This window comes from Symphalangus syndactylus, chromosome 17 (genome assembly GCF_028878055.3).
Source record: "Symphalangus syndactylus isolate Jambi chromosome 17, NHGRI_mSymSyn1-v2.1_pri, whole genome shotgun sequence".
Classification (NCBI taxonomy): Eukaryota; Metazoa; Chordata; class Mammalia; order Primates; family Hylobatidae; genus Symphalangus; species Symphalangus syndactylus.
This window is the reverse complement of record NC_072439.2, coordinates 41,294,657-41,319,938: the sequence shown is the minus strand read 5'-3', so window position 1 is coordinate 41,319,938 and position 25,282 is coordinate 41,294,657. Positions and strand designations below refer to the sequence as shown.

Below are 25,282 nucleotides of genomic sequence, written 5' to 3'. Positions count from 1 at the left end.
ATGGTTTGTGCACATTTGTTTTTTATAAGAGGCGTAGATTATGCTGGTTGATGCAGAACACAGAATTGATTTTTTTTTTTTTTTTTAAGATGGAGTCTCATTTTGTTGCTTAGGCTGGAGTGCAGTGGCGCGATCTCGGCTCACTGCAACCTCCCAGGTTCAAGCTATTCTCGTGCCTCAGCCTCCTTGGTAGTTGGGACTACAGGCACGTGCCACTATGCCCAGCTAATTTTTGTATTTTTAGTAGAGACAGGGTTTCACCATGTTGGCGAGGCTGGTCTCCAGCTCCTGGCCTCAAGTGATCTGCCTTGCCTGGGCCTCTCAAAGTGCTGGGATTACAGGCGTGAGCCACTGTACTCAGCAGAGACCTGAATATTTTCACTGGAAAACTAGTAAAATAAGGGAAATAACCTAGATTATATCTTAGGTTTATCCAATTAATAATAAGTTTTCTTTTGCCATGATCTTGAAGTTATACCCAAAAAAGATAAAGCTCTATTTCCTGTACATGGCACATTGTGTACACTCAAAAGTGTAAAATATGAGAAAGAGCTAAATAAATTTAAAATGTTATTTTGTGGTGAGAACTAAAGTAATGGTTAAGGAATGAATTACAATGTCCTCTAATTTCTTGAAAGCATGAGACAACCACTCCAAATGAGCTTTGATAACATTAAATACACATTTACCGATTCTTACTACAAATTATTATTATAGATCATTCAGTCTTCCATTCCTGCATGTAAATTATTTCACTCCAAGAAAATGAAAACATTCCAGGATAATGAGTACACAGTAATTCTTTATGAAAATTAAAAATCACCAAATGTGGAGTTCTAACAGCAATTTCCTTCTCTGAGTATGTTTCTAAATATAATACTAAATACACCAATATTAATTTCGGATTTTTAAAAAAGCCTAAAACTGCTACCTTTTTCAGGTGACTTTTATTAATATATCACAGGATTTAAGAATATTTACGCACTAAACAAAAAATGATCATCTGTTTAAGGAATTAAGCATACAACTACAATTAAATAAAAATGAAGCTGCTGATAAATTAAGAAAAAAATCTTCATTTTAGAGAAAACAGAACTTACCAGGTAATTTTCCTTGTATTGCTAATTCATCAAACTCATTTGGAAACTTCAAGCCCTCTACTATTCTACCTCCAGTTGTCAAAATGTCATAGAGTAGTAAACCAAATGAATAAACATCAGCCTGTTGGTTATAAATGACATTTCCTCTGGCAACTTCAGGTGCACGAAACCCTGAAAGTAAGCAGATAAAATAATAAATATGCCCAACATCAGGGCTCATACATCCAAGGAGGCATACACTTAGACTATATACCAAACAAGAGAGTCAGGAAGAGACGTTCTAAACCAGGCTGTGTTATTTTTATAACCAGGTACCTTGATCAAGTCCTGTCTCACAACATCTCACCCCTCAAGGTTGACCTCAAAGGACAATAAAATCCTTCAATGTTCATTATAAATATCTTCAATCTTCAATAAAACTACCTTGAAGGATAATAAGGATAAACATTCAATGGTAAGTTATTAAGTAGTATTTCATAATTAAGAAATAAAGAGTACAAGGAAAACCTATATCATTTTTCTCATTCCTAATATTAACTATTTCCAGGACAGTGTTTTAAAAACAGGAGAGATGAATAGAAATGAGATTTCTAAACTTCACTCCAACTCACTTTAACCTGACCAAAATTCTAACACTCTCATTATTTCCTGAACTTGACTCTCTGCTCCTTCTATCCAAAAAATAAAAAATAAAAATAAAAACAATAACTAAAACAAAAAAAAAGCCTTCTCTCTCGGGTTCATGCCTGGAATTCTTTTAAGGGGAAATAAATCTTTTATTCCACAAGAGAGATAAATTACTTTTAAATTCTTCAGAAAAAAAGAGTGATTTCAACATTTGTGACAATAATAAAAATATAAACAACCTAAAGAAATCCAATCACAAAGGGAAATGGTTAAACAATGTATACCATGCAGTAACTAAGGGATCACTTTCTAAGATGATATGCTATGCCGTAAGTTAAAAGAATATGTAAGATATAATCCTGGATAGACAGAAAGTTATCAAATATGAGGAAAAAATCAACTGAATTAATTTTCTTAGCTGTGATAACGGTATTATGATTATGTAAGTAAACATCCTTATTCTAAAGAAATATACACACTATTCAGAGATGATGTGGCATGATGTCTACAACTCAATTTCAATGATTCATTCATATGCAAAGAGAGCAAGAAAGAACAAGTAGGGCAAAAAGTAAATAATCAATGAATTTATGCATAGGGTATATGAGTATGAGTAGTGTAAATTGTACTACTCTTTCTTTCTTTCTTTTTTTTTTTTTTTTGAGATGGAGTCTCACTCTCTTGCCCAGGCTGGAGTGCAGGGGTGTGATCTTGGCTCACTGCAACCTCCGCCTCCTGGGTTCAAGCGATTCTCCTGCCTCAGCCTCCTGAGTAGCTGGGATTACAGGTGCCCACCACCATGCCCAGCTAATTTTTGTATTTTTAGTAGAGACGGGGTTTCACCATGTTAGCCAGGCTGGTCTTGAACTCCTGACCTCAAGTGATCCACCCACCTCGGCCTCCCAAAGTGTTGGGATTACAGGCAGGAGCCACTGCACCCAGCCTGTACTACTCTTTCAACTGTTCTGTAGGCTTAAACATTTTCAAAATAAAAAGTTGATGGGAATGTACATAATTAAAATCTAGGAAGAAATACATCCCAATATAATTATTATTTCATTTGCTAAAATTATCTGTGCATTTTTTCTTCCTTTTTATTTCCAAAATTTTTACAATGAACTTATATGATTGTTAGAGTAATTTAAATATGCAGCCAGAAAAATATAACACAGTATGAAATCATAGCCTTCAAGGAGTAAATGACTGAATTTGGAAACAGTTCTATTTGACAGAGAGACTACCAGCAAAAGATGGAGCTCAGCAGTCCTCACCATGCCGGAAAAGCATGAAGAGTTGGAAGGATGGAGACGTCGAATTTGAGCATGATAACCCCTACTACACTAACTGATAACATTCCCCCACATATATGCATGTAAATATATTGTATACATTGTAATATATTAATATAATTACATATAATTATGCAAATTAGCATAATTTACATTCCATATTAAGTTACAGATACAATGTTTCAGACCTAAATATATTATGCATTTCCTTCGAATAAGGGCATTTTCCTATATAACCATAATATAATTCTCACAATCTAAGTTAAAGAATTGTGTAATTAAGATAAAACATATCCCTAATAAAGTGCACCTGTGACATAACGTAAACAAATCACAATAGCTCCTAATTCATCTCTCTCTACTATTTTACAGACACCTTATTGAACATTTCATTTGATATGCACAAGAATCATCTGTGGTAGACAGATAAGGACTTTCTATTTTACAAATGACATAATCCTTTCAGAAATGTATGTATTTTCCTAAGGCCACACAGATAATGAAAGCAAAGTCAAGAGTACTTAATAATAATGAGCTACCCACACAGTCACTAGTTCATTAACAACCTTTATGCTTCCCTTCTTAGAATGTGAAAGAGATTTCGGAGGCTTATTTAAATCTTAACCAGTTATTTACTATTCATTGAGCACATTTATTAGGTATCTATTATATCCAGGTACTATTCAAAAACTATTAAAATGTTCAGCGTATTTTTTTCTTGATAAATGTACTGTTAGAATTTGGAATCACAGGCTCTTAAAGCAGGAAAAGGCTCTGGGGTCATTTCATCTAATTCTAAATTCTCATCCAGTGCACACATCCTTTTACAATCGTTTTTATCCCTCTAGGCAACAATCCGAAGATCGTACAGCTGTGAAGAAGGTTGGAATTTTTTTTCACAATGAGTCAGAGAACTCAGAGAAAGATAACTGTGAAGATATGGAAATGAATATTTACTTCAATACGGAAATGCTTTTAAACTTCTAATCTTCCCCTTTTCAAAGTAAATATCTTCATTGGCATGATCTCTAGCATGAAAACATAATATTATTTATATATTCATAAAGTGCCTCAATTATAATATAATACCCTTCTAAAAGCTTCTTTAAATTCATCCAATGAATTTCTAGTGTTCTTGATTGCACTAACAATTTCTTGATGAACATCATGCCACTAGTAAGTGGTAGAGCCAGTTTGGTGCTTAGTAAATGTTCAATGTGTTGTTGCCAAATGAATGAATAAATGAATAAAAAATAAGTATAATTTCCCCGTGGAGAATTATCATAATGATTACAATGTTAAAATACTTGAGAAAATATGATTCATTGTCTAAAAACTATTTTTAAAAATAATTTTTCAGAGAAGTCTGCATTTTAACAAACGCAATAAGTAAATAAAGAAAAGATCCGCAGATGAAGAATAAGAGAAATTAATGAATTAAGTCTGAGTATATATCACACTGTGTACTGAAACATATATTTTATTTTTTACTTTCAGAGAAGTATGAATAGAGTATGTTCCATAATCTCCATCAGATATTCATGTATGTCCAGCCAGTAACATTTTATTTACCCGAAGACTATAGTATTTATATGGGTGTGTTAAATACTATCACATTAGTTAAATGTTAAAGCCATCAGTCAGCATTCATCTCAGTCAAAAGTGCAATTGCCACAGGACCCAGAATTAACTGTCACTCCCAGCAGGATATGACATAAATATATCCATTTGACTGAGTTAATGTTGAAACTCTACAAGTTATTTAAAGGTGAAAATGTCCAAACCGTAATTATTTTCAAAATGTGGACAGACACAGCACCATGGTCTCTGTCAATAATCGCGTTGTTTCTGTCTCTGCATCCCCCGCTATCACAGTGCTGGACCAGGAGCTCTGCTCTCAGGCTGCTTGGGTTTGCATTTTGTCCTACAGTTTTTGTCCCATAGGACCTTGTAAATGTTTTTTTATATTCTGTAAACTTTAGTCTCCGTATCTATAGACTAGAAATAATAGTAGCACATAAGTCAGAGGGTCCTAAGGATTGAGATACTCAACTCATGGATAGAGCTAAGCACAAGCCCAGCACATCGCTCATGCTCTGGAAGCTTGTGCTCCTATTACAGCCGTAATGGACCCACACTCATAATGCACACACTGCAGTAAGAGTTAGTATAAAAATGCACCTAAAAAGTTCAACAAATCCATTGTTTTTTGTTTCTCTAGAAGTTTCCATGTTAAAAGATGTAACATTAACAGGAAGCTTCATTAAACGGAAAAGACAAGAAGGTAACTGAAATTGTGTGAAAGGGAACTATTTTCTTCCCAAACAGAACTGCTTTGGGGAAGAAAAAGTTTGGTGATGGTAGTAGTAGTAGCAGTATTAGTAGGAGTGAGAGTTATTGCTATTTAAAATTGGAGGCAGAGTTTAGGGCTGAACAAAAGTTGAGTGGGCAGGAAACGAACTAGAACCTTTTCCCTAGTGAGATATCCTCTAGCATATTTTCTTCTGTGCCAGGCATGGTGATTTAATTGAGTTGCAATCATCAAGATGATGTATAGCCACCTGTAATTTTACTTATAAATAACTAACTATATAAAGTTTCCCTAAAGACAGAGTGTTCCCCACACTCCAAACAAATGCCAATCCCTAAATGATTTATTTCCTGCTCAAACTGATGTCTGAGACAGCACATCTGTACAGATCACTGGCCCCATCACTGCTTTTCAGGATTCTGAGCTTGACATTCTGATGAATTTGAGTAGAAGAAGTGGAGTGGGAACTGAGAAAGGGAGGTAAGATTCCATGGGGTAGACAGTGATGTGTACAGAAACTCTCAGTAGGGTCACGGCCAGCCCCCTATGCTCAAACATGTATATATTTCTGCAGCAAAATGTATGCATATTCACACTGAGCATAAGAAATAAAGATCGTAATAAGCATCAAGTCAGTTTGCTTAGGTTTTGACATCAAATTAGTCATTTTTTAAAAAAAACTTGGGGTTTTCAGTTCTTTGGGTTTCAGAATTATGAAAAAGAATTTGTGGACCTGAATTTGATTTGCCTCACAAGTTCCAACAGTACCTAGAGTGAAGTTTTTGCTGTTACTTTTTATGACCTCTAGAGTATCTAAAGAATCTACAAATCTAACTTTCAAACATATAACTTGATATCAAACATTCTCTTCTTTTTATTCAGTTTTTGCCCTGAAAAATTATATCAATTTTTTCCTACAAAATACAATGATAAAAATCACAATGTAATGCTTGCATTTTTTCACAAAATAAACCTCTGTTCACTATATGATAGACTCTGTTTTCCTTTTGACTCTTCTGAACTCACATCTGAGGTCAGTGGTTATCCATCCTGAAGATAGAATTATGAGACAGACCTGATCACCTACCTGGTGTGCCCTCTGATGTTTTTATCCCCATTCTACAGCAGTACTGAGCAATGCCGTAGTCAGCAATCTTTGCAATGATGGCAGCATTGGGATACAGGGTGAAAAGCAGCACATTGTGGGGTTTCAAGTCTCGGTATATAATCATGGCTGAGTGGAGGTATCTGCCAGAAAATGCACAGGAAATCTTATTTAAATGTGATTACATTATAATAATTTTTGTCCTAATTTCCTTAAATATAAATGTCCACTATGTCAAGCATCAAAAATTCTGTGCTCACTTTGACCCTTAAAGTTAAGAGATATTGTAGAAGAAAATCAAAACATATAAGTCTAGTATTACAAAGTAAAGTTATGCTTTAAAAAAGGGTCAAATGTGATAAGCGAATGATTTCAATTTTAAGACAAATCTATCTCAGGCAAAGACCCAATTTTTGGAGACTTTTCTTTTGTATATGTGAACAATTACTTAAAGGCAATTCTGAATTCCCTCAATGATCATATGAATATTTTAACTATTTCAAAATGTAAATATGTTAAATAAGAATTGATGGGATTTTGTTGTACTTGCCATTTATTTAATAGTTTTGATTTTCCTAAAACCATATAGAGGTTTAGCTCAGCTTTAAAATTTTTCTCTATTCTTTCTGTCATTGATATTTATTTTTCTAACCAAAATGTTTCCCAGTGTTTGGAAAATATTTTCTACTTTTTGGATGAAAACAAATGAAAATATAAGACTTTTGCTTGCTATTAGTCTCTTCTTCTGTTTGAGTATATAATTTACCTTAGACCTAATCATGTTGGATATTAAGGTTAAAAAGGAAAATTTGGGGCTAAGAGTTAGAATGAATACAGCACTGTCCTGGAAAAGATGACGGGTAATATTAAAGTCCATCCTTCTGGAGACTGACCCACACAATCATGAGCAACTAGAGTTGGACATTTCAGGCAAAAAGTAAAAGATAGTTAACATAAAAAAACAACATAAAGTTTTCATCTCAACCAGGTCTTATCCATTCTGGAAACATGGTCAAAGAGCTTACGGCATCTCAGCTACTAATGTTATTATCACATTAGATGTCTATAAAATTCTGATTTCCAACTCTGTCTTCTCTGCCCCATGATGTCAAATTGATTATAGCATTTCATGTGATGTCACAGGTATGTTACAACCTATGCTGAAAATAATTTTTCACAAGACTTAATGGAGTTAAATTTAAATCCTTTGCTTATTTGTGACTGTTGGTTTTGGCTCACATTATATCAATTAATAGTTACTCCATCACCTAGCACCAATCACTTCTGGAAGGATTAGAAGCAGAGCGGCAATGATACCCTGAACTTTCTATTGTATGATGGCTTGGAGAGTACATATTATTTAACTGCATCAACTAATACAGCTGAAGATTCTCTCTCTTCCAGGATGTAGTTGGGACATTTGACATTAGGCCCATTCATTTCAATATACCTATTTTGGGCTGAAAAAAATAAGATAAATACACTAATGAAGTTGACCTTCACAGTAAGTAATGGGCTTGAAAGAAAAATTTACCAAGGGCTTACTGAAAGGCCATTAGGTACTCTTGCCCTGCTGAAGAGAAAAGCTGAGAGATTAAGAATAAAAAAGCTAAAGCCAAGTCATACATCATTGAACAGTATCCAAATCCTTTATAAGACATGCCTCTTTAAGTATATTTATAGAACACAGACTCTTTCAGAATACTTTCCAAAGGCTAAAAAGAAATAGTTAAGCTTAATTTGAAATAATGTCAGTGGGAAAGAGATAATATCTTGGTTAGTTAAAATGTTCAATTATAGAATTTAATCTTGAGAAGTGCAGTTTTAATAGCTTTTAATAGACTAGCAAAATAGCTTTTGAAATAATAAGTAAAGACATTTCCTTCCTGACAATAATTTAGCCATAATTTATGCATTGTGTAACCATGACTATTGTCAAATATTTTATTAAAACAAACTGGTTTATATTAAGTTAAACAGTCATTCTTTGATTGTGATTATCGTAAGAGTTGCTAAGAGACTTCTTTCTTCATAGCTTAAAGTAAACTTTATCTGATGCTGAATAGAATTATTCCAAAAATAGAATGCATTCATTCATTTGACAAATATGTACTAGGTATCTATGAGGGCCAGTCATTTAGTATACAAAGCCATCTTTGTATCTCTGCTCCCTTGAGGGTGTCACAATCCAGAAGGATTGTGCTCAAACAGTCCTCAAACAGGTGTTTAAGCAAGATTCCAGAAATATGTAAGTACCACGTGCTAGGGAAGCACAGAGGGAGAAAAACACTGAGGTAAAGACAGCAAAGTTGACTCTCCTACTAGACTGCAAGCTTTCAACCTCGAGAACAATATAATATCTAGCTTTTCCTCTTTAGCACCTAAGTCAATGTCTTGCACAGAGCGTGTGCAAGAAACACAAATTGGTGAAGCTAACACTTCATGACACACTTGAGCTTCATAGTAGAGATGGTATGTGAGGAAATTCTTAAGGAAAATGAGCTCTCTATGCAGACAACTTGGTGGAAAGAGAGGAATAACAAATACAATGACGGGCAGACATGAGCATAACTGAAAATTCAAGCCTGTCATCAAGGCCAGAATGCAGTGTGGGCAGTGGGGTGGCAGGGGCTGCAAAGGGAAGCAAGAAGCATTCAGAAAGAGCTTTGATGCTATGCCAGGAAGTCTGGATGCACTTTGTAGATAATTGAAAACTGCCAAGGAATTGCAATCATAAACCGATTTTTATTTTAGAAAAGAAATTCTGATAATTCCCTGGACATACTGAACCAAGACAGCAGGAGCAGCATAAAAATACATGAATCTACTAAAAAGATGATGTAAAATAGAGTCAAGGACCTGGTAGACAAATGCATACTTACTTTTGGGGGAAGGTGTTTGGCCTGGATGGGACAACAAGTATCCCGGCCTGGCAAGTGTGGGATATAACAGAAATAACAGATTCATAGTGGGTGATGTACCAAGGCAGTACACTCCATTTTGAAGATATTGAAACATAGAAACATATAGAAAATGCAGTTGACTGTATTTTCATAAGTTTTATAGAATTATGATAAAGAGTTCAAACGAAGTGGATTGAATTGGAGAAGTAAGCTAACAGTTAAAAGCAAGATGGAGGAAGAGAAAGCATGTAACATGAAGAAAGTTCTTGTATGTCACTCTAAACAGCTCCAGCATTTAAGGGACTCAAAGGAGCATGATTTTATTTCCTGTGCTGAAACACACTTGGGAAAATAAACCTGAATGCTGAGTTTTTAAAATATACTGAGTGCTGGTAGAAGATTGATAGCTACTGAAATCTACTAGCCTTTTGTGATACAAAATCCAGAAAGCTTTTCTGGCATTATGCTAAGAACAAATTAGGCAAATTATTTTAAAATATGCTGACATTTCATTTACTTCATCAGAAACTGCTGGATTTGTTATTTAAAGTAAAGTTTCGGAGAACTAGAATAAGTCATTTTAGAGATAAGGTGTTTTGAACAGTGTTAAAAAAATAGCAATTCTTCACTTTATAAATAAACACTTTGGGGATTTGTGGAAGAATTAAGGAAAAACTAGAACCTAGAGTTAGTTAAATGAAGGAAAGAGGGCATTGAAATACAGGAGACTAATCTGCACTTTACCTAGATTAATTTAACCCAAGGTTCCCCCTGGTGTTCAAAAGCAGAAACATCAACTCAAATCCAAATCCCTGCACCCTGTTTCATTTCATAATCTGTACAGTTTTCAGTAGTTTCTGGACACTTTCAGGAAGGGACATTTCTGGATACTACCTAAAAGGCATATTCATAGCATTTCAGAAGAGCAAGAAGAGAAGGAAAGCTGCATACACTGCTTGGCTTCTATGTGCCAGGCACTGTTTTCCCTCTTTCCTCCTTTCTCCCTCTTCCCCTACTGTCAACACAGTAATTCTGAAGGCTTACTATTTTAGGAGCTAGAGATACAATGGCGAACAAGACGAAAAGTCCCTCCTTTCGTGGTACTTAGATTCTGATGGCAAGACAGACAATAAATAAATTTTTAAAAAATGAAAACATAAAGAATCCTAGGCAGCAATAGTCCTATAGGGGCTGGAGAGACAAAGGGTCGTTGGGGACATCCTCTCTGCTGAGAGTCCTGAATGAAAGGATTCAGATAGATTCAGATAATCCTTTATAACAAGTAGAGAGCACATCTGGGAGTCAGACATTCCTGAGTGAAATCAACAGCAGATATAAAGCCTCTGGTATCTGCAAGGAACCTCAGGGATGGGAGTGGCTGAGCACTGTACCCAAGAAATAAGGCAGGGGAGGGGTGATAACAGGAACAAGTTCTGATCCAACTTTCATGTTAGAAAAATCACTCCAGAGGCTGGGTGAAGAATGGGACGTATCATGAGACAGAGGTGGAAGCAGGGGACCAGTAGGCAATGAGAGATGATACTGGCTCAGATTTAGACGTGAGTGAGAGAAATTGTTAGAAGCATTAAGATATATTTTGGTGGCAGAGCTGAAAAGATTTGCTGAAGGATTAGCTGTGAGATGAGAGAGGAAGAAAGGAATGTAAGGTGACTCTCAGGTGTAACAGGGTGACTGGGGTTGGGGAGCAATGGCAGAGGGGACATCAAGAGTTTCATCTGGAATGTCTTCAATTATTACAGAAGTCTTCACAATTTTATGCATTAAATATTAGTCATGGTTCACAGACTATTTAAAAAATGGGAATCAGAGATATAAAATCACAATTACTAAATGTGTGGAATAGTGATTAATCCCAGGCCTTTTGTCTTCAAAGACCACAGCCTTTCCACTCCAGTGTGCTCCCTCTCCAAAGCTTGCTCTGGCTGCAGAGATAGGTGTGCCTCTGAGACACGTGAGATGGTCATGCTGAAGAATCCAACATGAATCACTCTAGTCCCCTTGAGAAGTATGGACTCATCTTTCCTCATTGGAATCATGTAATTGACACTTAACTTTGATACTGTGAAGCCTAACTTATACATTTTTATAGAAGGCAGATCAGTACAGGGCTAAGGTGATGGGTTCTAGAGCAGAACTTGTGGGTTCCAAGTCTATTACTACTTGCTATGAGGTTCTGCATGGTTTCCATACTCTTATTTTCTGAAATTACAAAATTTGATCAGGGAAATGGTAGTTTTCATCCAAATTGTTTATAAATTGTTACTGGGGCACAGTGTTACTGGGAAGTGTTCTCAGAACCTGAGAGTAAGTCTGGGGTCACACTTGTCATGCACTGAATAGAAAACAACACGACCTACTTACCTCAAACCATCAGCTACATGGAGTGCAATCCTGTGCTGTAGAGTTCTAGTGAGGCTGGCTTTGTCCTGCTGAAGCAGGCGATCCAAGGAACCCTTGGAGGCTAACTCCATCACCAACATCCGGGGACGAATCCCAGCTGCCAGCAGAGATATCAAACTGGGGTGGTGGAGGTGGCAAAGCACCACAAGCTCCTGCAAAAGTCCAAAATCATATAAGAGTAATTCAACATCAGGTCTTACCCACATATCTCCTTCCTTAAAGTGCATCAATAGGCTGACCATGGATTTCTCTGCATGACTGGATCATAGCAAAGTTTCTATTTCTTCTCTGAGTTTTTTCCCCATATTTTCAGTAATAAAAAGCTGGTTTTGAAACTATAGTTGACCCATGGACAACATGGGTTTGAAGTGCTTGAGTCCACACATACATAAATTTTCTTCCACCTCTGCCACTCTTGAGGCAGCAAGACCAACCTTTCCTCTATCTCCCCCTCCTCAGCCCACTCAATGTGAAGACGATAAGGGTGAAGACCTTTATAATGATCCACTTCTACTTAATGAAGATTAAATATATTTCTCTTCCTTATGATTTTTTAAATAAAATACTCTTTTCTCTAGCTTGCTTTATGGTAAGAATGGAGTATATAATACAGATAACATACAAAACATGTGTTGATCAAGTGTTTATGTTATCAGTAAAGCTTCCAGTCAACAGTGGGCTACCAGTGGTTCAGTTTTTTGGGGAGGTCAAAAGTTATATGCAAATTTTTGACTGCACAAGGGGTCAGCATCCCAACCTTTATGTTTTTCAAGGGTCAACTGTATTGTCAGAATTAAATTTTTAAGTTCTATTTTTCCTTTGGCTCTGCTTTTATCAGACATTTAATGCAGAAACAGTGCACACAGTGTAGTCATACTAACAGGCCATGTCAAACTCATCTACTGAATTCTGGTTAGCCACAGAATCCTTCTCAGCCCAGGATTCTCTATAGCCACTACTAATCAGCTACAACTGGCATATGAGGTAAAACCTGCCTATAATCTCTGGTTTAATGACTACAAAAGTTTACCGAGGATAATGCTCAACTTCAAAGAAATACATATCATCCCCTCCTGAAAACTCTCTAATGACTTCCCATTTCTCTTAGATGAAAATCCCATCTACTTCCATGGCCTCACCGCCTGATGTGATCATGCCCCAGGCCTCCCAGACCTTCTCCTTTCCCCCTCCTCTTCAATCACCACCCTTCAGCCACATTGGCATTCATTCAATCCCAAGCTGTGCCCAGCTTCTTCCCATCATAGGGTCTTTGCCTGTGCTGACCCCTTTCCCTAGAAATCCCTCCACCCTTCACATGGCTGAAGTTTTGCCATTCAGATCTTACCTCAAATATTACCACATCCTCAGAGTGACCCGCCATGGGCCACCCTTACTAAGGCAATCCCTGGCTGCAACAATCTCTCTGCAATTCAAAAAAATTCCGAGATATCATTTTGGCTTGAACAGAGGGATTGCCTTAGTAAGGGTGGCCCATGGCAGGCCACTCCGAAGATGTGGTAGTATTTGAGCTAAGATCTGAATGGCAACAATCCTCTCCGTGGCCCACATCATGTGAGACTTCACAGCCTCTTTTATGACATTGTTGGGCTTGAATTCCAGATTTGCTTTATACTGTATATTGCACTTTACTCTGAAACTGTAACTCCATTGAAATGTATAGCTTATGTGATGTTAAATTGATTCATGCTTTAAACTGTGATTGCTGCAGAAGTGCTGCTTCTTAACGACCAGCTTCAAAGATGTGGAGTAGCAGCGCCCACTGATTTATCAGGAAACTGAAACATGGAGAATTCTGCAAGCTGAAGAAGAAAGGCTGAACACCCTGAGAGGGGATTTTCCAAGAACAAAGCTTCAGACTGTGATCACATTTGCTTAGTAGATAAAATCTTTTTGTAATGCCCATGTCAGTTGGTTAGAACTGATGAGAATGAGTTAAGTTAGCTCTGCTTGTTTTCATAGGCACAGACAGAGATCTAATCCAAATTTTCTATCCTGGAAAAGCAACTCACTGATTGCAAAGAAAAAAGAGCGTAATAGTACAGTGTAATATAGATCTGCCCCACGACTACTGGTAGAATGACCGTCAAATGTCATTTTTCTTTTTCTTGTTGTCTTTTTCTTTTCTTTTTTTTTAAAGAAAAGAAGCACATTATGCACACCCCCTTTTTTTTTCATTTCTTCCACCATTCCCTTAGTTTGCCTCCCTGCTTATATCCTAATTGGCTCTGTAGACATTTTTAATGTACTGATTTCCACCATAGCTCCCCAAACACATTCTGTAAAATTTGAAATGCATGATGGCAACTAGCAAGGCCAAAAAATTGATTTATATAACAAATTACCTACACATTAAAAGAGATTATGCCAGATTTGATTCACAGATAAGCTTCTCTATATAAAATGTTCAACTTGGTTCTAGAACTACAGTGTGACTGTTGTTACTAACAATTAAAATGCCCCCAGGATATTTTGTACACACATGAAATTTTCTATTACTCAGGGTACCTAAAATATTATAACTATGTATTTTTTAAAGGTTACAAAATTTACTTAGTGTAGCCACTAAGAATTTTTCATAATAAATCAAGGGAAAAGTAAGGATATATAGATTCCAAAAATACAGTTGAGTTCTGGTATAAGATGGAAGAATTCACATTTAATTTTACTTCCTCTCTCACCCTGTTTCTATCTCTCATTCCTAATGTCAATAAAGACTCAGAAAAAGAAAGAAATCCCCAGTAGTATCCAAACAAGAGAGAATACAGGAGTAACCACTGTTAACTAACAGTGTATATTCCCCTTCCTTTCCTCCTTAGAGTACCGTGATATTTGCTGAGTTACTCAACCCTCACCCATGCAGCCCATGGACTTTAGTTCAGGGGGAAGTGACCCCAACATCAGCCTCTCAGAAAAGGTGAGAATATTCTAAGTAACAGCACCCTCAGGGCCACAGTGATCAGTTTGGTAAGAAAGACCTAAAGCTAATTAGCACAAAGCATTGCCCTGAACATAATGCCTGTTGAGAAAAGCACAGATGACTCACTGGGGCTGAGAGACATCTATTTATTTAATGGGTTATTATGTAGGCCATTTGATTCCTTTGAAATACAAGTCCTCAAAAGAGGTACCCTCTTTTCTTCTGTACTTGGAATAAGTAATCGTGAAGGCTGGAACCAGTTTATCACAATGGGAAAAGCCATTCTGAAGGAATTAAACCAATACACCAAGGTTAAAGGAATTTTAAAGAAAGTTGGCCAGAGTCACTGGATTAAACCAGTCCTAAGGTGAGTACCTCCCATGACTTTTTTTTATGGATGAAAAGTGAAGATAATTTATCTGATAAGCTCATTGCAGCAAGTTATTGATCTATGAAGAGATGTAGAACAGAGTCTGAAGTATCTAGAATAAGCTTGTCCGACTTGTAGCCCACAGGTCGCATGTGGCCCAGGATGGCTTTGAATGTGGCCCAACACAAATTCATAAAGTGTCCTAAAACATTATGAGACTTTTTTTTGCAATTTTTTTAAGCTCATCAGCTATCATTAGTGTTACTGTATTTTATATATGGCCCAAGGCAATTCTTCTTCCAATATGGACCAGGGAAGCCAAAAGATTGGATACCCTAATCTAGATACTCTGCAGCAGATTAAGAAGAGAAAAAAATAATACAGCATTAAGCAGAGGGGAAACAGTTTCAAGTCCAGCATCTCGAGAGCAAAGCCTGCCTTCCTTTGGCAGGTGTGGTCTCAGCAGTGATCCCTGCCCATGTAACCTAAAGAACAGAGTATCCCTAAGCAGTATGCAGCCCTTAAAAGTCTATGGTCTAACCTTCTTGTTCAGAAAGTGGTAACTTGAACAAGCAAACCTACATGAATGTGAAGAATGCCCATTCTAGTTACCTTTAATAATCAATATAGTCCTTCTTTAACAATCAATATAGTACTTACTTCATGAGAAGTCACTCAAAACTACTCTTGGAAAACTGACAAGATAAAAGAGAAAGATCAAGACGAACCCACAGAGCAAATAACCTCAGAGAAAACAGCAATAATGCAAGTAATACAAAAAAAAATTAGCTGGGCGTGGTGGCTCACGCCTGTAATCCCAGCACTTTGGGAGGCCGAGGTGGGTGGATCACCTGAGGTCGGGAGTTCGAGACCAGCCTCAACATGGAGAAACTCCATCTCTACTAAAAATACAAAAAAATTAGCCGGGCGTTGTGGTGCATGCCTGTAATCCCAGCTACTCAGGAGGCTGAGGTAGGAGAATTGCTTGAACCTGGGAGGCGGAGGTTGTGGTGAGCCGAGATTGCGCCATTGCACTCCAGCCTGTGCAACAAGAGCGAAACTCCGTCTCAAAAAAAAAAAAAAAATTCTAATTGACATGAACGGAAACACTTGTGGACATTTTATCCAAAAACGTGGCTACAAAGGAACAACCAGAGGGGATGGAAAGAATAGGAAATGAAAAATATGATTATCAAAACAAAATTCACCAGAAAGCTAAATAATAGATGATGCAATTCTGAAAAACAAATTAGAAACCTGTAAGAGATAGTCAAGTAAGTAAAAGAAATTATAGATAAAACTCGAAGAGGGAACTCAAACAAGGATGATAGACCCAGAAGGCTCGTCATCTAATATATACTCTTGGAGCAATAATAAGCAATAACGAATCATAAGTAACTAGATATAGGCTCCAGAGAAGCAGAGGTTTGACTGGGTTTAGCTTACTACTATATATATTTCATATATCCCATCACCTAACCTGGTACATAGTAGCTGTCAATAAAAATGATTAATAAATGTTAGGGAGGAAATAATAATAGAAGAGAATACACAGAAGACAATTTTTCACAAAATAATGAATTAGATGGAATGAAAAACAACCTACACACAAACACATACCTGTAAAGGTTCGGAACACTGAAAACAAATGAAATTCAAAAGATCAAATTTTCAGTTTTCAGAATGAAATTAAAGGTATCCTAGATAGGAGCAAACATCTGACTGACGGCAGACTTTTCATTAGCAACAGTAAGCACTAAAAATCAATGGAATTTTCTTCAAATTTTGAAGAAAAATTATTTCAAACCTAGATTCCTAAAAAATAAAGTGTGATATCAACCACATGGGAGGGCAAAATTAAGATATTTTTAACATGTAAGCACTGAAAACATTTACCTTACAAATACCTTTTCTTAAAAAAATTACTCGAAGATATTCTTCAACAAAAACTAAGGACAATCCAACCAAGAGAAGGGATGGAATCCAAGAAATACTGAGAATAATCAAAGAGGGCAAGGAAACTAACTCATAGATTAATCACTGCAAAAGCAGCCTAGAAATCCATCTCTCCTGTTTACTGCAGTAAGTCATGTGCTGAATGAGGAATGTCTTCAAGAAGAAAGTAGATTCTGTTATACAAACTGTATGACTAAGAACTTAGAAACACTTGAAGTCATGATGAAAATATATATCTTTTCCTGAAGTATGTTTTTTAAAAATATATGTATATAATCAGAAAACCTCAAAAAGCTACATAAAATAAATCACCACTGGTACTCAGAAGGTTAAGGTGGGAGGATCACCTGAGGCCAAGAGTTCCAGACCAGCCTGGTCAACCTAGTGAGACTCCATCTCTAAAAACAAAATTTTTTTAAATCAGGGTAAAAATTGTGGCCCAAATTAAAATATGCCTTTATTTTTATAGGTTGATGATAAATACATAATAAAGAATCCATTTGACTTTGGTATTTGGAATTTTACTATTCTATTAGGAAAAGTTAGTGACAGAAGGTTGCATTTCTTTATCTAAAAGTAGAAATATTTTGGTTCTGTACAAATAAAAAATATATAAATGGCATTTATTGGTTTTGTTCTCAAAATCAAACTACAGACAAAATGTGAACAATTTAACTATGAGTACAGAACAGAATATAAATGTTATAAACTTTCACTACATAAAAATAATAGAATAAATTAGAGAACTTGAGAAGATGATGGGAAAAGGAGAAAGAATAGCAGTAATTTTCCTCATCTCACATAGCAAGGAGTCAGTCCATGCTGTCTAGAGTTGGTGTACTAAAAAAACAGAAGTTTTGAAAATCATTCCAAGTTATAATTGTTACTATATGAGGAAAATTAATGTAACCAATTTTAAATTTTAGGAAGCGGACAGGGACAGGGAGTAGGAAATAGGATAAGCGTGCTAACTTTCTCCATCTTTGTAGCAAGTAATCAATAGCGGTTCTTATTAAAGTGGATAAATCCAGAAAAGAGAGATGCGAACTTATCAGTGAGAGTGTTGGTTTAAGATTTCTAACCTTCAATCAAATTAGCAATGTGAGGTCATGCATTAAACTTCTTCTTTCACCCTGAACACATAGAAGTCATGTTCAATAAAAATAAAAATCATTCTCTCCCTAGACCAGAAAAGTAAAAGATAAATACTCTGAAGAAAACAGAAGGTGAAGTCAGGAGCTTGCTAGGCTTCAAGGTCTGGAAGCAGGTGGAGGCAGCTAGGAGTCTGACTACTGTGGAGTATCAGGAACAAAAATATGGCGCTGAAAAGTCCCAAGTGTCTACATTTCTAACAATCTCCCGGGTAATGCCCGGCTGCTTGTCCATGGAGCACATTTTGAACAGCAAGGTTCTAAAGTAAAAAGAGGAGTGTAAGTGAGTCTTACAAAAAATTTTACAACATACTATGTATCACGATTATAAGGATTCTCAGAATATAGTGCTTTGTTTCTCAACAGGAGAAGTAACGCCAAACTTTCTACTCCACAAAGAAAAGACAAACTAGGATCGCATAATTAAACTCAAGTAGAAATGTGGTCATTATTTTACGTTTTCACAACTGTATGCAAAATAGGAGTTCCAGTAGATTAATGTGTAATTTAATATAATTATATTATTGAATTTCTTACTTGTCTTAACAGCCTAAGTGATGTATGTTTATTAAAAATCTTCACAGCCACTTCTTCTCCTTCATAGGCTGCTCGATAAACTGATCCAAAACTGCCATCACCTTTTGAAAAGAAAATACAAAGCACTTAAATTAATGTGTCCAAGCAAAAGAAAACTAAATAAATTGTATCTGTTGTAATTATATCTGTTGTATATTTGAATAGAAACCTGACCTACTTGTTTCATTGAATCAAATCTCCTTTAACATTTCCTCTTCCTTCTACTCCAAGAAAGATACATGTAAAGATTTTGTCCTTAATCTTCCCGTCTTCCCTCTACACACACCCTGCTCAATTATGTCATCCACTTCTGTGACTTCATCTATCCCTTTAATGTAGAGAATTTTCACATTTTCACTTATAGCCACCTCCTAAGTGCTCTCCTACACTTCCAACTTTGTGTTGGAGATTTCACTGGTATGCCCTTCCAACTCAATCACAGCCTATCAAAAGCCACATTTATTACCTTTTCTCCTAACTGGTTTTTATTCTACCTTCCATACAGCTGATGATAACAAGACAAAAAGTCTTCTTGAAGCCCTTCTGGAGTTAAAATTGAAGAATTATTTTAACTCTTGCTCTAATCTAACCCCATGGCTAACACTGGCAGTCCACTGTGTAGCCTCATTCACATTCCCTTCTTCTCCATTTCCACTACCACCACACACATTTGGTGGCCTCGGAGCCTTCTGCTGAGTCCCAGGAGGCCTCCTGGTTCCTTACTTCCAACTCATTCTCTCTCTCTTGCAAAATTAATTTTCCTATCATTCCACTTTGATTGTGTCACTCTCCTGCTCAGAAACAAATTATTCCACGTTGCCTACTAAATCAAATCTAAATTCAGCTGCCTAGTCACATTGTGGCCCCAAAATCCTTTTAAAGTTCTCTTCTTGTTCTACTTCTCATTCTCAAGGCTCGAGTTCAGTAGCTTTCCCTGCCCCAGTCCTGGCTGAACAGTACATCTGAGGAGCTTTTTAAAACGCTAAAGTCTGGGTTCAAAGATTTTGATCTAATTAGTCCCAGGAGGAAATGGTCATTAGATTTTTTTCTTCTTTTAATTCTGTACTTAGCAGAATTAGTAATGAGCAGGTAAGGTTGAGAACAAGTGCTCTAGACAAACCGGAATAGGCAAAATTTCCTGAGCATGCTTTGTACCTTCAGGCCTCCACACCCTTGATGAGCTCTGCTACTCCATCATCTAATCTCCAGGGAGTTTATCAAGCCTATAGGGACCAATACATACCAAGATATGGAGGCCTGCCTCACAAACCGACCATGATCAGCCCCATGGACTGTTACTCTCCACCGACATTTAGCAAATCCTGTTTGTACAATATTTAGGGTTCTCATATAGTGCCTTGAAATGTAGTCACTTGATGGATATAAGTGAATACACACAAAACAGTCTATAAGGAAATATAACAACTTGTAATTTCCAAGTGGTGAAATTACACATCTATGGAAAGCTTCTACCTATTTATTTTTTATATGTCTATAATGAGCATATATAATTATATTTTATGCTCAGAGACAGAGTATATTAAAATAATTAACTCATTTGAGCATGTCTTGTATTTCTACTAGATTGTAAATATGTTAAAAGTATTATTTGCATCTTATCAGTCTTGGTATTCTCTCTTTCTATCCCTCCAGTACTTAATATTTGACTTTTAAAAACCATTAGCTAGGATTGTTGGTAGTGAGAGAGCTTCAGAGGGAACTGTTACATACTGGAATCAGAAATAGAATCGGGTAAACAGAAGAGGGAAAAGAGAAAGAAAGCAAGTGGAGGAGGAAGGGAGAGAATGGGTCGGAGAGATGGAAACATACAGATGCATCTTTTTCTGCCTCCCCTCAATCTGGACAGCTATCAACAACAAAGAAAAATTGTAATGCAGCATAGAGAAGAAACATACTCTAGGGAGATACATCCAAATTTCAAGTTGGAGTAGGGACTTCTAATATTTTATTTATTTATTTATTTTGAGATGGAGTCTTGCTCTGTCTCCTGGGCTGTAGTGCAGTGGCGCGATCTCGGCTCACTGCAAGCTCCACCTCCCGGGTTCACGCCATTCTCCTGCCTCAGCCTCCCGAGTAGCTTAGGGACTACAGGCACCCGCCACCACGCCTGGCTAATTTTTTATATTTTTAGTAGAGACAGGGTTTCACCGTGTTAGCCAGGATGGTCTCGATCTCCTGACCTCGTGATCCGCCCACCTTGGCCTCCCAAAGTGCTGGGATTACAGGAGTGAGCTACTACACCTGGCCAACTAAACAGACTTTGTAAATGACGTTTCCACATACACTACTCAAAACGTGTCCATTCATCTGAAACACATTTTAATGCAGGAAAAAGAAATATTTTAGGGATCTGTGTCTGACAGTTTGAGATTTCTTCAGAGGAAGGATGCACTATGTCTGGTACTTTCCTGTATACCTTGAAGTTTGGAGTTAAGATGTAGGATTCAGCAATGACGATTCAGCATTTTATGTTAACCCACTATTACTAATACATTAACTTCCTGAGTTCCAAAGCATTTAAATTCATCCTAAACTTCCCAATCAATGCCAATAAGAGGGGTATAAAGGAGTTTATTTAGCTTTAAATATCATGTCCCAAATTTTGGACAACTTTTTGCTAATAATATTATGTCCGGACTGACAGATTTTAGGCATTATCTCTGGGGTAATTTGGTCAAAATTAAATTCATACACACAACAGCAACAAAAACTAAGCAAAGTAAGGTCAAAATTGTCTTCAAATGCTTTACATTAAATCATTCTAATGCATTTCGTAGTTGTCCCAATGACTCTCAGGAATGTTTAAAACTTGAGTATGTCAGCCTACAGTTAATAATAACATACTGTATACTTGTAAATTGCTATGAGAGTAGATTTTAAGTTCTCACCACAAAAGTATTTGAGATAATGTATATGTTAAATAGCTAAACTTCTCTATTCCACAACATAGACATATATCAAAACATTATGTTGTACACCATAAATATATACAATTTTTACTTGTCAATTAAAAAAATTTGTACAAAATATATATTTTTTAAAAAATGATAACCGAGGAGACAGACAGATCACGGCATCACAGGTCTTGTAAAGACATTAGCTTTTATTCTGAGAGACATGAGAAGCCACACATGTAATCTACAGAATGACATACAGTGACATATCATATGCTGACTGTTTCTTTCCCAAAGTAGTTATAATGCATACATTTTTCATCTTCTGAAGTATATGAGCATTTTTTAAAAACATCTTTTAGGCCCAAAAATCCATGCGCAATTGTAGGACAGGTCCAGGAAGTCAAGATACAAATGAGAATATTAGAACATGGTTACCATGACTTCACCTTTTCTCAATGAGCACCTAAACATGCTACATGAATTCAATGATTTCCATCAAAATCTACTGAAAATCACTGATTGAATTCATGGAACTGACAAGTTCCGTGATTGTTCAGCATACCAAAAAAAAAAAAAAAAGAATTTGAGTATGTCACCATGTGACACTTTTGACTTTAATTTCAAGGCTTTTTATGAATATTTCTATGAGAATTCAGCATTGTCACACTGAGTCATAAAACCCCTGCTATGACTACACTGAGGTGTGCATCCTTTACCTATTCTGTCATTTTAAATATAAAATATGGTTGCTTCACTTAACTCACCTGAAAACCTTCTTATTTGCCTCCCATATCCCTGGCAATTAAGGCAAATACAAAGATATATTTCATAAATATTTCTGCTTCCATGATAATCTCATCCTCATCTTGATCCTAGTCTACATGATTATGTGCAAAACAAATTCCATATCTGTAGCATGATATTCCTTTAAAATATATCATTCCAAATAAAAAAAATTATAACAAATATAAGAAAACAGTAAAGATCTATGACTACAATTATGAGATCTATTTTCTAAATTATAAGGAGAAAATTACATCCCAATATTTATTTTCAAATTAACAAAAAGAATTACCTAGGAGAAACTCTGGAGCTTGTTCAAATTCCAACTCATCATTATTCAACATAATATTTCTAGGCAAGTCAGCCAAAATCAAGTCAGGGGCAATCTGAGATATTGGAATGGTGAGCCTTGGTTGATCTGGATTTACTAAGAGATCTCCTGAGAAGTAATAAAACATTTTTAAAATAAAAACAACATTTAAGGAGACACACAAATTTGTGGTTTTGATGTGAAAAAATAATGGAATATTTTGTATAATTTCTAATCCCTCCCTTTCTAACCAATCCTATATTTCTCTAGGAAAAATGAGAACATTTTAAAGATTCACTTAGTATCTATCTACTTGGAATTTTAAAAATGTATTCCTACATTCACTTGTAGAATTCTGAACTGCTGCAGACTACCAGACATCGAACTAGAGAGTTATCTACTCTCTGCTTTTGCCACATTCATGAAGCTGCAGCTGTTATTATATGGCAGACATGTTGGTAAGCTAGGTCTGTGTATTGTCTATTTGAATCTTTATAACAGTTCAGTGAGATAGATGTGGTTGGTATTCCTGTTTCACAGATGAGGTTATGTTGCTCAATGAGCCAGCATTCAAACCCTCAAATCAACATTTTCTGAATCTAGAATACAAGATTTTATTGGTAATAAATATAATTCAGTTCTCTGACCTGTCCTTATAATTGAATATACTATTTTTCAACTCATCCTTTATGGATAAGAATATTTACATTTATTAAAAATCATTTCATGAGTATTGAAGGATCACTTAAAAGTATTTGTAAGTTGTATCAAAACATACCTTCCTCTGCTTTCTTCATCAAGTCATCAAGTAAGATTTTTTGATGTTCTTCACCATCATTAAAACTATATAACGCCCATTTCTTCAACAGAGTTTCTCCTTCACCACAAATGTCAATCTCCAGCAGCCCAGGAAACCATTCTTCCATGAGAGAATCAATGTGGTCCACTACTTGGCCCAAAAGAATACAGCCTACATGATTCAAAACACAGCTCAGCACCTTGTCTACACCTCATACTGTCGCAAAGCTTTAAGGTAAAGTTTTTTTTTTTTTTAAGTTTAGATTTCTTTAGTGTTACAATTGAAACATTCAAATTGATTTCCTTACCTTTTCTACAAGAAGGAACTGTAATTTTTAAGAAACTCTCTGGATGATTGTCTAAGACTTCAGATCCTACCAGACAATAAGCTTCAGGAGACCAATTTAAGTAAATGCCTTGTCGCCAATACATTCTGTTTGGGCGAAGTGCTCGTTCTAAAAAATGGAGCCTTTAATTATTAACTGCTTCCTAAATTAAAGGGAAAAAATCTACTGCACACACCACAAGTGATTGTAATACAGATCTATTCATTTCGAAAGAAAGTACTGGGTTGTTAATGATATGAGTCCTCATCCATATCTATTAAATATTGTATCCATAACTTCACAATAAAACGAGTTAAATCCCCTGTACATTAAGATCCATTTCAGGTTGATGCTGTTAAGCAGTTTAATATGCTCAAAAGATGAAGAAAGAGAATCATAAATAAATCCTCATAATTTTTAAAAAGAAGTTTTTGATCATGCTAAACCCAAAACTTTCTGAACTTTTTAATGCAGTGTAACTACCTATATGTTGATTAATTCCAATCAAGTTAAGGTTTATTTTGGAAACCTGTAACACCTGTGTAAAGCTAATTTTAATCCCCAAAATGATATTTTCCCTTTGGAGTACCAAAATGTCTCTATTTATTTTAGAAGAAAGAGTTAGCATTATAAACATCGGATTTGCTCTTTTTTTGTAAATGTCTTAGTGGCTGTGCAACAGAAAAGAGATAATTACAGTCCCTGCAATGTAATCATGACCAAATCTGAGTGAGCACCTAAGGAGTTTTCTTCCTGACAAATTAGATGAGGTTATACCTGCTTGTGTGTCTTTAGATTGCCTACTCCAAGGTTTTATGAGCTTATTTTCTAATTCTTCATCTGCCTTCCAAACAAGTAAACTCTGAGAAAATGGCATATTACTTTTCATATGCCATCTCCCTAATTTCTCTAAAAATTAATAAGTCTAAATTAATAGTCTCTAAAAATCTAGTAAGTCTTCACTAGATACTTACCTCTCCCTGAAAGCATGTAAGGTGAAATCTCAAGTAATCGATTGATTAATCTTGACCAAAATCCCATTGGAAAATAAGGCATTTCATATAGACGGATGATAATTTCAGAGTTCTCACAATGGGGAAGCTCTATCACAGGCCTGTGGTCAGACAAACTAAAGGCAAAAGGACACTATGGTTATACAGCCTCACAAAACACCCACCCATGTTGAGCAAATGATTTTACTGCTTAAAGTCAATGAAGGTAATCATTCCAAGCAATTGTAGCTTTTTTGTAACATCGTTTCACTACATGTTTTTCCTATACCAAAAATTCAGTGGTCATTAATCAATTCAAATGCATGCTCAGATGTAGATGCATGAAATATTTTCGGTAATCCCTGTGCACTAATACATAAATTATTACAATTAGTTATGCATAGACAA

General features: G+C 35.9%; 1 protein-coding gene across 4 annotated transcripts in view; it reads right to left on the bottom strand.

The window, feature by feature from the left end:
- The window catches only part of LRRK2 (leucine rich repeat kinase 2), a 142,701-nt gene that overhangs the window by 19,970 nt on the left and 97,449 nt on the right, over positions 1–25,282 (bottom strand). For all 4 annotated transcript variants that reach the window (XM_055250254.2, XM_063620135.1, XM_055250253.2 and 1 more), the window contains 8 exons: positions 24,857–25,011; positions 23,865–24,011; positions 23,537–23,728; positions 22,741–22,887; positions 18,709–18,809; positions 11,718–11,908; positions 6,415–6,575; positions 1,101–1,271 (listed from right to left, as the gene is read on the bottom strand). In XM_055250254.2, coding sequence (XP_055106229.1) covers positions 1,101–1,271; positions 6,415–6,575; positions 11,718–11,908; positions 18,709–18,809; positions 22,741–22,887; positions 23,537–23,728; positions 23,865–24,011; positions 24,857–25,011 — 1,265 coding nt within the window. The remainder of the gene's footprint in view (positions 1–1,100; positions 1,272–6,414; positions 6,576–11,717; positions 11,909–18,708; positions 18,810–22,740; positions 22,888–23,536; positions 23,729–23,864; positions 24,012–24,856; positions 25,012–25,282) is intronic.